At 49.2% G+C, this 16,437-nt stretch overlaps 1 protein-coding gene across 3 annotated transcripts; it reads right to left on the bottom strand.

The window, feature by feature from the left end:
* Positions 1-139: 139 nt before the first annotated feature.
* On the bottom strand, positions 140-16,196 carry LOC115549223 (kinesin-associated protein 3). Of its 3 annotated transcripts, none has more exons than XM_030364304.1 (20): positions 16,008-16,196; positions 15,155-15,286; positions 14,645-14,796; positions 14,325-14,383; positions 14,014-14,155; positions 13,611-13,710; positions 13,292-13,416; positions 12,581-12,679; positions 12,156-12,334; positions 11,817-11,979; positions 11,129-11,229; positions 10,735-10,843; positions 7,052-7,164; positions 6,200-6,365; positions 4,520-4,645; positions 4,092-4,190; positions 2,329-2,414; positions 2,004-2,160; positions 1,158-1,242; positions 140-591 (listed from the first exon to the last, which is right to left on the bottom strand). In XM_030364304.1, exons 1-20 carry the CDS (start codon positions 16,034-16,036, stop codon positions 489-491), a joined length of 2,325 nt encoding a protein of 774 aa, XP_030220164.1. In that variant the 5' UTR covers positions 16,037-16,196; the 3' UTR covers positions 140-488. The 3 variants fall into 3 exon arrangements, with proteins under 3 accessions (XP_030220164.1, XP_030220166.1, XP_030220165.1); XM_030364306.1 differs by lacking the exon at positions 16,008-16,196 and adding an exon at positions 15,525-15,543; XM_030364305.1 differs by lacking the exons at positions 140-591; positions 1,158-1,242 and adding an exon at positions 1,249-1,921.
* Positions 16,197-16,437: the final 241 nt, after the last annotated feature.

Here is a 16,437-nt window from a genome sequence, read left to right as displayed (position 1 = left end):
ATAGCTAGTACAACTAGCTTGCTAGCAATGCAAGCTAACCAATATAAGCTAAGCTAATAGCGTGATCTAAGAAGCAGATGCATTCCATGCAGCACACCAAAATAAAACCAAAATTTAAATAAAATACATGAACCACTCGACAAATGAAACATGGAATATTTATTATATTCTGAAGCCCCAAACAGCGCAGAATCGATTGAAGTCGATCTAAACTATAAAGATATCCACATGAAACAATGTTCATTAACAGATGACCGCATGCTACGCTCATATTGCAGATCTATAAATAACACGCTGGCATTCAGACGATACGACAGGGATTATAACACAGAGATATAGTGCACAGAAAGAATGAAAACACAACTTGAGTTGTCCAGGATTCAAGGGCAGTGAGTGTTCTGCTATCCAGTGTGTATTAATGTGTCCTGGTTTCTATGTGAGTGTCTGTGTACTGGTTCTATGTGTGCTGTTTCTATGTGTACTGGTCTCTATGTGTACTGGTATCGGGGGTCTTCGTCTGGTCTGAAGCCGTAGGCAGTCACCGGTCGCCCTGGAGACGAGCTGGTCTGGTCAAACACATCCCGGTAGTTCCTATTGGACGAGACATTTGTTAACACCTCCCTGTGGTCCTATTGGACGAGGCCAACTCGTTAACACCTCCCTTGGGTCCTATTGGACGAGACACTCGTTAACATCTCCCTGTGGTCCTATTGGACGAGACACTCGTTAACATCTCCCTGTGATCCTATTGGACGAGACACTCGTTAACATCTCCCTGTGGTCCTATTGGACGAGACACTCGTTAACATCTCCCTGTGGTCCTATTGGACGAGATACTCGTTAACATCTCCCTGTGGTCCTATTGGACGAGACACTCGTTAACATCTCCCTGTGGTCCTATTGGACGAGACACTCGTTAACATCTCCCTGTGGTCCTATTGGACGAGACACTCGCTAACATCTCCCTGTGATCCTATTGGACGAGACACTCGTTAGCGCGTCCCTGGAGTCCTAGTTCCCCTACAGACCTATCAGGCTGATCTAGGACCTGATCTAACATAGACCCTACAGACCAATCAGGCACCAGCTGTATGTCCTCTGCACTCAGGCTGTGACTCACTTTGCAGGAGGAGGTCAGAGGTCAGGCTGTGACTCACCCTGCAGGAGGATCCTCTCCGTTCTGGGACTGGAGGTCGTTGTAGAAATCGGGACTGATGGAGCCGTCACCAGGAGTGATACCATCTAGACACAGAACCAGGAGTCAAACCAGGAGTGATACCATCTAGACACAGAACCAGGAGTCAAACCAGGAGTGATACCATCTAGAGTCAAACCAGGAGTGATACCATCTAGACACAGAACCAGGAGTCAAACCAGGAGTGATACCATCTAGACACAGAACCAGGAGTCAAACCAGGAGTGATACCATCTAGACACAGAACCAGGAGTCAAACCAGGAGTGATACCATCTAGACACAGAACCAGGAGTCAAACCAGGAGTGATACCATCTAGAGTCAAACCAGGAGTGATACCATCTAGACACAGAACCAGGAGTGATACCATCTAGAGTCAAACCAGGAGTGATACCATCTAGACACAGAACCAGGAGTCAAACCAGGAGTGATACCATCTAGACACAGAACCAGGAGTCAAACCAGGAGTGATACCATCTAGAGTCAAACCAGGAGTGATACCATCTAGACACAGAACCAGGAGTCAAACCAGGAGTGATACCATCTAGAGTCAAACCAAGAGTGATACCATCTAGACACAGAACCAGGAGTCAAACCAGGAGTGATACCATCTAGACAGAACCAGGAGTCAAACCAGGAGTGATACCATCTAGACAGAACCAGGAGTCAAACCAGGAGTGATACCATCTAGACACAGAACCAGGAGTCAAACCAGGAGTGATACCATCTAGAGTCAAACCAGGGGTTAAAGGAGGAGGATTTAGAGGAGGAGTTAAACACCAGGAGGAGTTGGAGGAGGAGTTACAGACCAGCGCTGTAGAAGAGGTCTGTGCGGTCGTTGTCGTTGTCATAGAGATAGGCCTCGCCCTCCTCTGCCTGGCGACTCTCCACCATGTCCAGCCACTGGTTGTTATGGAAACGGAACTTCTCCGACTGGATTTTGCGGCCCCACTCCTCATCATACTCCTGGGGGTTTGGAGGGGAGGGGTCAGCACCGGGGTGTGTGTGTGTGTGTGTGTGTGTGTGTGTGTGTGTGTGTGTGTGTGTGTGTGTGTGTGTGTGTGTGTGTGTGTGTGTGTGTGTGTGTGTGTGTGTGTGTGTGTGTGTGTGTGTGTGTGTGTGTGGGGCACTCACAGCGATGATGTCCAGGGTGTTGTCGCACACCTTCCTGATCTCCGTGTTCTTGTCGTGCATCAGGTCAATCAGATAGGCCGGCGCCTCTGAGGGGTGGGGTCAAGGAAACACTTCTGACCAATCATCAAGCTCTCTCACCTAAAACACTACAGTCCCTGGGGACGCCCACCGCACACTCTGATCTCACTATGAACTCTCTGAGCAGAGTGTTAAGAGTGAGATCAGAGTGCACGGTAGGGCTGTCAACGAATATTCGAAGTTCGAATATTCGTTCGAAATGTATCCAAAAACGCGAATTCGAACGTGAAAGTTAATATTCGAATGTGAAAAAACACTCCCGCGGTACAAGCGCCTCTATCTGCTTTGTGAATGAGTCTCTGTCTGTTCGCGATGTCCCTCATAATATTCGAATGTGAAAAAACACTCCCGCGGTACAAGTGTAACAGACTAGTATTGTGAAGAGCGAATGTATTTTATCCCCTCGGGGTTTCCGTACTTGGATATAGGTATTCCAGCTCGGCTATGCCATTCAATAAGCATCCGTAGTAGAGCTCAGGGAGCTAGTAGTCTGGCTGGTGAAAGCTGCTATAACGCAATGTTCTCGGCAAAGTCCGAGACAGCTTTTTTTTCATGAATCCGAACGGTGCGTAGTGCTGGCCCTTTCGCTGGCATGGTGAAAGACGTAGGCGACATGCATTTTTTTCTCTATCGATTTTAATAGGCCTTCTCGATAAATGGTAAGCAAAGCAAGGAACGTTACCACTAGCATACTTTGTAACATTCAGAAGCGGGCGTCTTCTTCAGATTACTATAGTTTGCGCGCTTGCAGGTGTGGTGGTGAAATGCAAGCGATACAAAGTTGTGGCTTTTCATGATTAGGCCTCCACGTTACTGGGCTGTTTATAGGATATATATATCCCACTAATTTGAACCATGGTTTTGTCGCATTATTGACATATTGACGGCAACTGCGTAAAATAGGCAACCAGATATTCGAATAGTTCGAATTCGTGATTTTTTTCCAAACGAACATTCGAATGTCATTTTTGAGCAATTTTGACAGCCCTAGTGCACGGTAGTCCTCCCTCTGGTAGGCGGGCCCTCGTTGAAGAGGCTCTGCTACCAGAGAAAAGAGGCTGTTTCCCAAAGTGAAGGAAACATACTCAACGGCCGCCCTTTTAAGGACGCTACGTCCTAGAACGCCGAGAAGCACTGTTCCAATGTTGAGAAACACTCGGAAATTCGCGCCCTTTTCGCGTCCTTTATTTTTGAGAATTCCGAGATTTTTCAAGGATGCATCGATGGATCCTCGATGAGTCGAAATATCCACAATCCTCTGCGTTCAAAACGTTTTTGTAACGTAATGATAGGCTATATTCTGCATGGATCGACTGTTTTAATATGCAAATAGCTGGTGTTTAAACAAACTACTGTCGCCAATAACAATTTCAACAATTAAAATATCGACCACTGGAGCAGTATTAAAAAGCGGAAGCAGAAGCACTTCCACACTAGCAAGTCGTTCCAAACTTTGAGCCTGCAAACGCTAGGCAGCACTCTAGCCTCATCTCCATAGGACTAGACTAGCAAGGAAGTGTTCTAGCAAGGTTGCAGCCTTCACTTTGGGAAACAGCCAGAGTCAGCCTCTAGGCCCCTCCACCTGTGGTCCACCCTCCAGGCCCCTCCCCCTGAGGTCCAGCCCTCCCCCTGAGGTCCAGCCCCCCCCCCCCCCCCGAGGTCCAGGCCCCGCCCCCTGAGGATACGGGTGTCCTTAATGATGACGTCGCGCGTCGCCTGGTGGAAAACCATCTGGTAGAAGACGTAGATGATCTGACACACAAACTCATCATCCTCCTGCTGGGCTGCAGGACACAAAAACACACACAGCATCAGCACAACAACACAACATCAAAACAACACAACACATCATCAGCACAACACAACATCAGCACAACAGGAGAGGAGAGGTTTAGCAGCTCTATGAGGGCTACTGCTAGCCGGGTTAGTGTACCGTTTAGCAGCTCTATGAGGGCTACTGCTAGCAGGGTTAGCGTACCGTTTAGCAGCTCTATGAGGGCTACTGCTAGCAGGGTTAGCGTACCGTTTAGCAGCTCCATGAGGGCTACTGCTATCAGGGTTAGCGTACCGTTTAGCATCTCTATGAGGGCTACTGCTAGCAGGGTTAGTGTACCGTTTAGCAGCTCTATGAGGGCGGGGATGATGCCGGATTTAGCCAACATGGCGGCGCAGGCGTCGTCCATGGAGACGGTCCCGACCAGGATCACCACCTCCAGGATCAGGTCGTCCTCCGCAGAGCCTAGAGGAGATCAGGACCAGAACCATCAGGACCCCTGCTGAGGGCTGGAGGGTCTCCAGGTCTCACCAGGGGTCTCATTTATAAAACTGTGCGTAGGATCGTTACTAAAAATGTGCGTACGCCCAGAAGCCAAGTTTTGCGTGCACCAAAAAATATTCAGATTTATAAAACACTGCGTACGCACACTTGTACGCAATCTTTGCTTTATAAATCACATACTGACTATAATTGTGCGCAGCTGAATCAGCTTCACGTTCCGCCCTCTATAGCCCCTTTTTAACCATAAATGGTCAATGCAAATGACCTCATGAATGCGATCTGCATATAAAACAGACTCAGATGCCGGTATTATGTCTTGTTGGAAACAATGGCAGAAGTACTGAGAAAATCAAAAAAGCGAAATTTCACGGAGGTTGAAGTGGAGACACTTGTGGGTGAGATGGAGGCCCGAAAGGTAGTTTTGTTCGGCGGTCACGGGATTGGAATCGCCAACAACAAAAAGCAGAGTGAGTGGCAACATGTTGCTGCAGCAGTGAACTCTGTCAGTAGCACGGAGCGCACAGTCCCAGAATTAAAAAAGAAGTGGTCTGACATAGAGTTACATATTTTTATGTAGCCTACCAATAAATCGTTATGGTCCCTAAATACCCTCTCCCTCCGAATCCTGCATGGTCCGCCAGAAGTGCCATATGGTGCAGCATTACCACGGCGCTCACCTCTGTATTTATAGGGTTACGGTAATAAGACTGACGAGAACGCCTTGGATAATCAGTTTGTAATTACCCACGTAAAATGTTCTTGAACATAACCCCTTTTTAATGCCTGATTTGTCATGAAAAGCATCAAGAGTAACGGACAACGATTGTGATGAGTGTGGCTTGGTTTTTCACACTTGGGATTTAATTGACATTTGATCATGTGTTTACAGTGTCACATAAAAATATTATGTTATTGACACATGTTGGACAGATGCTTTATTCCATGCAGTCGCGCCGTCAGTGGACAGTATGGAGTGACGGGATTAAATATAGAGAATTTCTTTTTATTTCTATTCTAAGGAGATATTTCTGGAGTTATAACTGATAAATAACGCAGTGGACTTAAATTATTCTGATTAGGATTTAACGCATGATACTGGTTGAAATTAAATCGATGAAGGGCGATGATAAAACATAATCGTTCTTCTCACTCTGCAATTCTTCGGTCTGACTTCAGTTCACCACCACACCGTCTGTGTCGCCAATTCTCCTTTTCCTCCAAACCATGCGTACGCATGGGTCAGAGTTTGCTTAGGGCTGCGCACATTTTCCCGTCAAGTTGGTTTTTTATAGATCACAACCTTGGCGTGAAAAGTCACGTACGCAACTTTCAGCCCCGTTTTGTGCGTACGCAACGGTTATAAATGAGACCCCTGATCTTTAGGTCTCACCTGGTCTGTGGTCCGGGGTCTCAAATGATCCTAGGTCTCACCTGGTCAGGTGGTCTCTAGGTCTAACCTGGTCGGGGTCTCACCTGGTCAGGTGGTCTCTAGGTCTCACCTGGTCGGGGTCTCACCTGGTTTTAGGTGGTCCTTGAGGTAGGGCACCAGGTTGTACTCTCTGAGGACCAGCTCCCAGTCCAGCTCCGGGACAGTCAGGTTCCCCAGCGTTCCGACGCATTCCACAACAAACTCCTCCTCCTCCTCCGCCGCCATCTGGGCTGCCAGGTCGCCCACGTAGTCCTGTCAGACAGGTTGGTTAACAAGGTGGACCGGGTCAGTTAGCTAACCAACGGGTTGGTTAAAGAGCTGGACCGGCTCAACTAGCTAAACAACGGGTTGGTTATAGACTCAGCTTAGCTCAGCTAGCTAACCAACGGGTTGGTTCACGAGCTGGACCGGGTAAGCTAGCTAAACAATGGGTTGGTTAACAAGGTAGACCGGGTTATCCCAGCTAACCAACAACCCCGTTCTAGTACTGTAGAACAGGTTGGTTAAAGGAGGGGTAGGTTATAGGGCGGGTTGGTTATGGAACTGTAGAACGGGTGGGTTATAGGACGGTTTGGTTATAGGACAGGTTGGTTATAGGACTTTAGAACAGGTTGGTTACAGGAGGGATGGTAATAGAACAGGTTGTTTAAAGGACAGGTTGGTTAAAGGACGGGTTGGTTATAGGACTATAGAACAGGTATGTTATAGGACGGGTTGGTAATAGAAGGGGTTGTTTAAAAGGACAGGTTGGTTAAAGGACAGGTTGGTTATAGCACTATAACAGACTAACTATGAACAGTGTCTCAGTTGCCTGTAGAACGGGTTGGTTATAGGACTTTAGAACGGGTTGGTTATAGGACAGGTTGGTTATAGGACGGGTTGGTTAGAGGACGGGTTTGTTATAGGACGGGTTGGTTATAGGACTATAACAGACTGACTATGAACAGGGCCTTGGTGGGTCCGTCGTGCTGGGAGATGTTTCTGATCATCTTCATCAGGAGGCAGTCCTTCATCTTCAGAGCCCTCTTCATCACCATCTTCAGCCCGTTGCCTGGACACGGAAACACCATTAGCGGATAGGTTAGGGTAAGGTCAGTGTTGGGGGTGAGTGGCTAAGTTAGTGATGGGGGCGAGTGGTTAGTTAGATTAGAGTCAGGGGTGAGTGGATAGTGTTAGAGGTGAGTGGTTAGTTAGGTTTGTGTTGGGGCTGAGTGGTTAGATAGATTAGTGTTAGGGGGTGAGGTGTTAGCTAGATAGTGTTAGGTGTGATTGGTTAGTAAGGTTAGTGTTAGGGGTGAGTTTAGAAAGGTAAGTGCTAGAGGTGAGGGGTAAGATAGTGTTGGGGTGAGTGGTTAGTTAGTTAGTTTTAGGGGTGAGACGTTAGTAAGGTTAGTGTTAGGGGTGAGTGGTTAGTTAGTGTTGGGGTGAGTGGTTGGTTAGGGTTACCCTCTCCGCGTGCTGTGACCTTGCCATGGTAGAGAGGCTTGCGTGCTTCTATGATCCTGAGAGCTATGCTGGAGGGAGCCGACGGCTCCTGGCAGGTTCAATCATACCAGACTGGTCTTGGGTGAGGAGTGAGACAAAAGGCAGCACCTGGTCCTCCAGGTTGGGGGTTGGGCACGGCGCTAACAACGCCATCCCGTAAAAAAACCCTATTGTTACAGAAACTAAAATGAGAAATCCTATTGACATCAGGCCCATTGTAGACCCCAGCCACCCAAACTCTTTGGGTGGCAGTATGACCACTTCTGATGAAAGCCGAAAGGAAGTCAGGAGTGCGAAAGAGGGCCTACTAGGGCCTAAAACCAAGATCTGCATTGGAGCATGGAACGTCCGAACCATGTTTGAGACCACCAAGACAGCACAAGTCCTTAGTGAGATGAAAAGGTACCGCCTGGACATCCCGGGGATAAGTGAGAGTCACTGGACCGGCTCTGGTCATCAAGTCCTGCATGATGGGTCTGTCATCCTCCATTCTGGCCACGAGAACACCCACACACATGGTGTAGCCATCTTAATCGCCAAGGAGAAGGCTCAAACCCTGCTGGAGTGGGAACCAGTAAGTGAAAGGCTGATCTGAATACGCCTCAACTCAAAGTACTGTAAACTCACCATCTTACAGTGCTATGCACCAACCAACAAGGCTGAGGAGGAGGTCAAAGAAGACTGGAATGAACAACTGCCAATGGTGGTTTCAAAGGTACCCCAACACGACGTTCTTCTCCTAACTGATGACATGAATGCCAAAGTGGGTACCGACAATTCCAACAACGAGAGGGCAATGGGCAGGCATGGATGTAGCAAAAGGAACAACAATGCCTTGCGGATTTCTGCATGACCAACCAACTCGTCATCAGCGGTACCATCTTCCCCCACAAGAACATCCATACGCTCACATGGCACCTGATGGTAGGACAATCAAACAAATCGACCACATCATCATTAATGGTAAATGGCGCAGGTCACTGCAAGATGTTAGAGCTTACTGGGGTGCAGATGCCTATAGCGACCACCACCTAATCGCTGCCACCATTAAACTGAAGTTGGAGAAGTCAATCCCAAAAAGCCACCGGCAGAGGAAACTGGACATTGCAAAACTCCAGTATCCAAAGAAAAACAAAGAGTTTGTGTTGGAATTCGGAAACCGCTTCAGCACGCCAGAGGCTTCCTCTGAAATGGTCAGACGAACCCACCATAAACAGCAAATGGAATGCTATCAAGACCATATACACCGAAACAGCACAAAAGGTACATCAGAGCGTGAACAAGAAGCCAGATGGGTTCAACACTTCCAGGAAGTACTCAACCTCCCTGAGCCAGAACAACGAGCGAACATCACAACAACAGAGGATACCCTGGAAATCAACACCAACCCCCCGGACTCTGCTGAGGTTAAAGCTGCCATCCAAACCCTGAAGATGGCAAGGCATGTGGCATAGATACTCTTCATGCTGAGATGCTCAAGCCCGACATTCCAACATCAACACGAGTGCTGACGGACCTATTCCAAAACATTTGGAACAGTGACACCATCCCTGAAGACTGGTCCAAAGGTATTATTGTCAAAGTTCCCAAGAAAGGCAACACTAAGAACTGCGACAACTGGTGTGGAATTACCCTTCTATCTGTTCCAAGCAAGATGTTCTGCAGAGTCCTTCTTGACCCGATGGAGACAGCCATTGACACCAGGATTAGACAGGAGCAAGCAGGCTTCAGGAAGGGAAGAGGATGTATGGACCAGATCTTTGCTCTGCGTAACATCATAGAACAGTGCTTGGAATGGAACACATCCTTCTTCATCAACTTTGTGGACTTCAGGAAGGCTTTTGACAGTGTCCACCGAAACATCCTCTGGAAGATACTGCACTCCTATGGAATACCATCAAAGATCATCTCAATCATAAAAACATTCTATGAACATTTTCCGTGCAGTCCGGATTGAGACAGGGGTGCATCATCTCAACCTATCCTCTTCCTGGTCGCAATAGACAACAAATGGATCACAAGCATGGCTGGGAAAGGCTCAGGGTGCCTTCTCCCAACTCCGTCCCATCTGGAGATCAAAACAATACAGCCTTAAAACAAAGATGCTCCTATTCAACAATGTAAAGTCTGTTCTGCTGTACGGTTCAGAGAGCTGGCGGGTTGTCAAAACAGACATGAGGAGAATGGAAGTTTTCCATAATGGATGCCTCCGACGAATATGCCAAATCTTTTGGCCTAATAAGATCTCCAACAATGACCTGTACAAAAAAACGAGAAGCTGGAGCATCACCAAGGAGATTATGCACAGACGCCTGAGAAGACTAGGACATGTGTTGAGGATGGAGCAGGACCGCATCACAAAGGTCGCCTTAAGATGGACACCACCAGGCAAAAGAAAACCAGGGAGGCCAAAAACCACCTGGCGCAGAACTGTGACACAAGAGCTGCAACAGAGGAACCTGTCATGGGGAGAGGCCCAACATGCTGCCAGGGACCGAGTGGAATGGAGAGTGCTCATTGAAGCCTTATGACCCTTAGGGGACGAAGAGCAGTAGTAGTAGTAGTAGTAGTGAGTGGTTGGTAAGTGTTGGGGTGAGTGGTTAGTATGGTTAGTAATAGGGGTGAGGGGTTAGTTAGTGTTGGGTTGAACAGTTGGTTAGTGTTGGGGTGAGTGGTTAGGTAGTGGTTAGTTAGTGTTGGGGGGAGTGGTTAGTTAGGTAAGTGTTAGAGTTGAGTCGTTAGTTAGTTTAGTGTTAGAGGTGAGTGGTTAGTTAGTGTTGGGGGGAGTTGTTAGTTAGATTAGTGTGAGGGTTGAGGGGTTAGTTAGATTAGTGTTAGAGGTGAGTGTTCAGTAAGGTTAGTGTTAGTGGTTAGTTAGGTTGGTGTTGGAGGTGAGTGGTTAGTTAGTGTTAAGGTTGAGTGGTTAGCTAGATTAGTGTTCGGGGTGAGTGGTTAGCTAGTGGTTAGTAAGTGTTGGGGCTGAGTGGTTATTTAGTGTTGGGAGTGAGTGGTTTGTTAGTGTTGGGGTGAGTGGTTGGTTAGTTGTTAGTTAGTGGTTAGATGAGTGGTTATGTGAGTGGTTAGTTAGTGTTGGGGTGAGTGGTTAGTAAGTGGTTAGTTAGTGTAAGGTGAGTACCTTCACACATAATCTGGGCGTTCTTCTTGCTGGCTGCCAGGTTGATGCAGAAGGAGATGAGCTCAATGTCCATCTTCTCCTCCCCGTGGTCATACAGCATTTGGAGCAGCTGCTCACACACACACACACACACACACACACACAAGCACACGCACACGCACACGCACACACACACACACACACACACACCTTAGCTAGTGGGTCTGGACCAGTGGGACCAGTAGGTGACAACAGGGATGTGTGGTCTACCTGGGGGGTTTGGTCTACCTGGGGGGTGTGGTCTACCTGGGGGGTGTGGTCTACCTGGGGGGGTCTACCTTGGGGGTGTGGTCTACCCGGGGGGTCTACCTGGGGGGTCTACCTGGGGGTGTGGTCTACCTGGGGGGTGGTCTACCTGGGGGATGCAGTCTGTGTAGGCGAACAGGGACCTCGACCGGTCGTCCACACTGATGTGGTACAGGATCCACATGGCCACCTGCCGGTGGGTGGCGTCCCCTAGGCAACAACAAAAAACAACATTAACAAGTAGCAGCGCCTGTTGAGTTCACTATGTTCACTATCAAGCATGCTAGGTACCTAGCCAAGAGCTGAGTTTGGGCTAACTAGCCACCATGCAAGGTACCTATCAGGGAGCTGAGTTTGGGCTAACTAGCCAGCGTGCTAGGTACCTAGCAGGGAGGAGAGTCTGGGCTAACTTGCCAGCGTGCTAGGTACCTAGCAGGGAGCTGAGTTTAGGCTAACTAGCCAGCGTGCTAGGTACCTAGCAGGGCGGTGAATTTAGGCTAACCAGCCAGCGTGCTAGGTACTTAGCAGGGAGGAGAGTCTGGGCTTACTAGCCAACATGCAAGGTACCTAGCAGGGAGCTGAGTTTGGGCTAACTAGCCAGCATGCTAGGTGCCTAGCAGGGAGGAGAGTCTGGGCTAACTAGCCAGCGTGCTAGGTACCTAGCAGGGCGGTGAATTTAGGCTAACCAGCCAGCGTGCTAGGTACTTAGCAGGGAGGAGAGTCTGGGCTTACTAGCCACCATGCAAGGTACCTAGCAGGGAGCTGAGTTTGGGCTAACTAGGCAGCATGCTAGGTACCTAGCAGGGCGGTGAGTTTTGGCAGCAGGCCGGCCTCCACCATCTTGGTCCGGAGGCCTGAGTCGAAAGAGAGGTTGAGGAGGAGGCGGAGCGTCAGGTTCAGCAGGTCCTTGTGGTCACACGGCACGAAGCGAGCCAATCGCTGCACTGTATCCACCTCGGCCTGCCAATCAGAAGCAGGAGAGTGAGAGACAGCTTGGATACGCAGGAAGGAGAACCCCAACACATGGTTCTGATTCTGGTGGTTCCTTAGAGGTCCCGTTGTTTCCACAGGTCCTGTGGTTCCTCTGAGGTTTCTATACGTGGTTCAAAACCTGGTATTTCCCTGGTTCTCCTCACCATGTCGTTCTTGTTCTCCAGGAAGATGGAGAGCTTCTTGAGGAAGGAGAGCACCAGGACCAGCAGCTCGGGGTCCTCGCGGTCCAGGACCCGGACCAAGAGACCCACCATGTTCTTATTCCTCATCTTCAGCTCGGTACGAGTGTCCTCAGCCAGGTTCAGGAGCAGGTAGAGAGACACTGGGGAAAAGGGGGGAGGGAGAGAATGAGAATGAGAGAGAGATATACTGCTAAATTGTGTTTGTACATCTGAGCAGCAGTAGGCTAGGTGCTACAGGCTAGCTGCAGGGGGCTAGGTGCTCCAGGCTAGCTGCAGGGGGCTAGGTGCTCCAGGCTAGTTGTAGGGGACTAGGTGCTCCAGGCTAGCTGCAAGGGGCTAGGTGCTCCAGACTAGCTGCAGGGGGCTAGGTGCTCCAGGCTAGGTACCTCTGAGCAGCTGCTCCTGCTTGGCCAGCAGGCTGCGGTACTTCCTGACCGCCTTCTCCTGGTCCCGCCGCAGGGAGCCCTGCTCCGGGACCGCCTCGCGTACGGGCAGTTAGGGAACGCACACCGGAGACACACTACAGACACACTATAGACACACAATGGAGACACACACACTACAGACACACACTGGAGACACACACACATTACAGACACACACTGAAGACACACACACTACAGACACACACTGGAGACACACACACTACAGACACACACTGGAGACACACACACTACAGACACACACTGGAGACACACACTACAGACAAACACTAGAGCTACCCACTACAGACAAACACACACACTAGAGACACACAGTACAGACACACACTGGAGACACACACTGGAGACACACACGCACACTGACAATGTAGTACCTGAGGATTTAGTAGTATTAGGATATATAATGTAGATGATGTAGTACTGGAGGATTTAGTAGTATTAGGATATATAATGTAGATGATGTAGTACTGGAGGATTTAGTAGTATTAGGATATATAATGTAGATGATGTAGTACTGGAGGATTTAGTAGTATTATTATTATTATTATTATAATGTATATGATATATATGATGTAGTACTGGAGGTTATAGTAGTATTAGGATACATAATGTATATAACGTAGATGATATATATGATGCAGTACTTGAGGATATAGGCCTTGTTCTTCTTGCTGAGCTCCTCCTTCCAGAGGTCGTGTCTCCTCAGCTCATGTTCCACCACCGCCATGCAGAGAGCCCCCACCTTATAGTGGGACACCACTGCCTGGAACTGGGAGAAACTACACACAGACGCACAACATCACAACACAACACCTTATAGTGGGACACCACCGCCTGGAACTGGGAGAAACTACACACAGACGCACAACATCACAACACAACACCCTACAGTCGGACACCCCCACCTGGAACTGGGGAAACTATACACACACACACAGACACACATCACACAACCCATCCCAGCAGTGGGTACCTGGAGAAGCAGAAGAAGATGTAGATGATGATGGTGGACAGCTCCACACTCTGCTTCCAGTCCTCCCTGAGAACCCGGGCCAGTGCCCCTAGAGCCGTCTCTACACACACACACACACACACACACACACACACACACACACACACACACACACACACACACACACACACACACACACACACACACACACACACACACACACACACACACACACACACTTTAACAAAGTTTACAGACTAGAATGGATGCTACAGACATGCTAGTGAAGCTAACAGACTAGCGTTGTGCTACATAGCTGCTAGGGAAGCTAACAGGCCGGAGCTGTGCTAAAGACATGCTATTGAAGCTAACAGGCTAGCATGGATGCTACAGAGCTGCTGGTGGAGCTAACAGGCTAGCGTACCGTTGTGCAGCAGCTCCTCCAGGTTGTCAGGGTTGCGGGCCAGCTGCAGCAGCAGGGCGGAGCCTCTGATCTTCTCAGGAAGTCCTTCGTAGAGCAGCTCAACGTAGCGCTCCACCTGGGAGATGGAGGCCTCCTCCCCCACCTGCAGCGCACAACACGCAGACACAACACGCACACACATAACATAACACACAACGCACAACACGCACAAGTCTTCTAGGCGGCGTAACTGATTAGTGTGTGTGTGTGTGTGTGTGTGTGTGTGTGTGTGTGTGTGTGTGTGTGTGTGTGTGTGTGTGTGTTTGCTTCACCTCCAGGCCCTCGAACGGAGTCAGCTCCCTGGGTCTGAGCAGCTGACTGCTCTGGTCCACTGGAACACACACACACACACACACATTATAACACCCACAGACAGACACACACACACACACACACACACACACACACACACACACACACACACACACACACACATTATAACACCCACAGACAGACACACACACACACACACACACACACACATTATAACACCCACAGACAGACACACACACACATACACATTAGAACACCCACAGACACACACACACACACACACACACACACACACACACACACACACACACACCCTGACCTTTGCCCTCGGCGGGCCTCCTGCTCTGCAGGTAGTGCAGGAGGTGCTCCACCTGGGGGAGGCGTGACAGCGGGATGAGGCGGCACTCCTCCACCACCTTCCTGGCCAACGCCCCCACGTCAGTACTGGGGGAGAGGCTCTTCACCCGGATACTGGGGGGGGGGGGGGGGGGGGGGGTGAGAGGAGAGGAGAGGAGAGGGGAGGAGATGAGATGAGATGAGAAGAGAAGAGAAGAGAAGAGAAGAGAAGAGAAGAGAAGAGAGGAGAGGAGAGGAGAAGAGAAGAGAAGAGAAGAGAAGAGAAGAGAAGAGAAGAGAAGAGAAGAGAAGAGAAGAGAAGAGAAGAGAAGAGAAGAGAAGAAAGGAGAGGAGAGGAGAGGAGAGGATAAGGAGGAGGGAGTTTAGTTTAGCTTCTGTAGCAAGATGCAGATATGAGAGGAGGAGGAGGAGGAGGAGGAGGAGGAGGAGGAGGAGGAGGAGGAGGAGGAGGAGGAGGAGGAGGTGCACTCACATCTTCTGGCCCTCCTTGCGCTCCCCCAGCATGGGGTCTCCTCCCTCCCCCAGGATGGAGGCCTCCACCTCATACTGCACCACCAGGGCCTTCTCTGTGGGGTGGACGTCTAGACTGCCAGCACGCACCTTCCTACAGGAGGAGGAGGAGGTGGAGATGAGGGGGATCTGTATTAGAATCTGTACTATAATTAGTCATCACATCATTATCACAGGTGTATTATAATGATATGATGACATCATACATCTAGCTGTATCAGAATAATGTTGTGATGACAGTGTGATGACGTCATGACATCACACTACATCTAAAGGTAAACATCGATGTAGTATGAAGATGACATGACATCATCACACACATAGATGTTTACCTTTAGATGTAGTGTGATGACGTCATGAGATAATCCAAACGCTAGGAGCTAAACTGGTGTGAATGTGAACGGACTGCATTCATACCCTGCTTTACTGACCAGTGGCCCGTAATGCGCTTTACAAATACTGCCTCACATTCACCCATTCATACACACATTAACCCGTTCATACACACATTCACCGACACAAACAGTGTCAGCCCCTCAGGACGACAGCCAGCTGGTCAGGAGCAGTCAGGGTGAGGCGTCTCGCTCAGGGACACCTCGACACTCCGCTAGGAGGAGCCGGGGATCGAACTAGCAACCATCTGGTTACCAGCCAACCCGCTGTACCTTAGGGGTCCCTCCTGAGCCACATATCCGCCCTGTATCTTGAATATCACTATCGCCTGGTGTTAGGGTTAGTGTTAATGAACCCGTTAACCACACCTCCTCCTGTGGGTTTAACAGTAATAAACAGTGAGGTCATTACTGATGTTTTACCGCTTGAGATAGCGCGCGTCCTCCTGCATCCTGCCTGCTATCGCCCCTGGTCGAGGTTAGTCCGAATAAAGAGTTTAAATCATTAGTCCGAATAAAGAGTTTAAATCACAAAATCACGGAGGAGGACTGAGGAAAGGCGTTTATCACAGAGCGCACTGCGCTTGCGCAAGGGAACAACAGCTATCCTACGCATGCGTGGTGTGCGTGAAGAGGCGTTCATGACGAGTGAGAATGATTTGTACTGATGGTTCAGTTATTAAAAGTCAAATGATTGTTCATTATGGGAGATATTGTTGTGTCTGAACGGTCAAAGCGTTCCACAGGAATGCTAAAGTCTGATTAGCCTAGCTTACGTCGGCTGAGATTTTTTACAGCAGCTTACTAGAACTCCAATTGGATGAATATCACCGATGATGAAGCCTTCTGAAGC

Source organism: Gadus morhua, chromosome 8 (genome assembly GCF_902167405.1).
Source record: "Gadus morhua chromosome 8, gadMor3.0, whole genome shotgun sequence".
Taxonomy (NCBI): domain Eukaryota; kingdom Metazoa; phylum Chordata; class Actinopteri; order Gadiformes; family Gadidae; genus Gadus; species Gadus morhua.
Note: the sequence above shows the minus strand (reverse complement) of the source record. Positions and strands in the feature narration are given on the sequence as shown.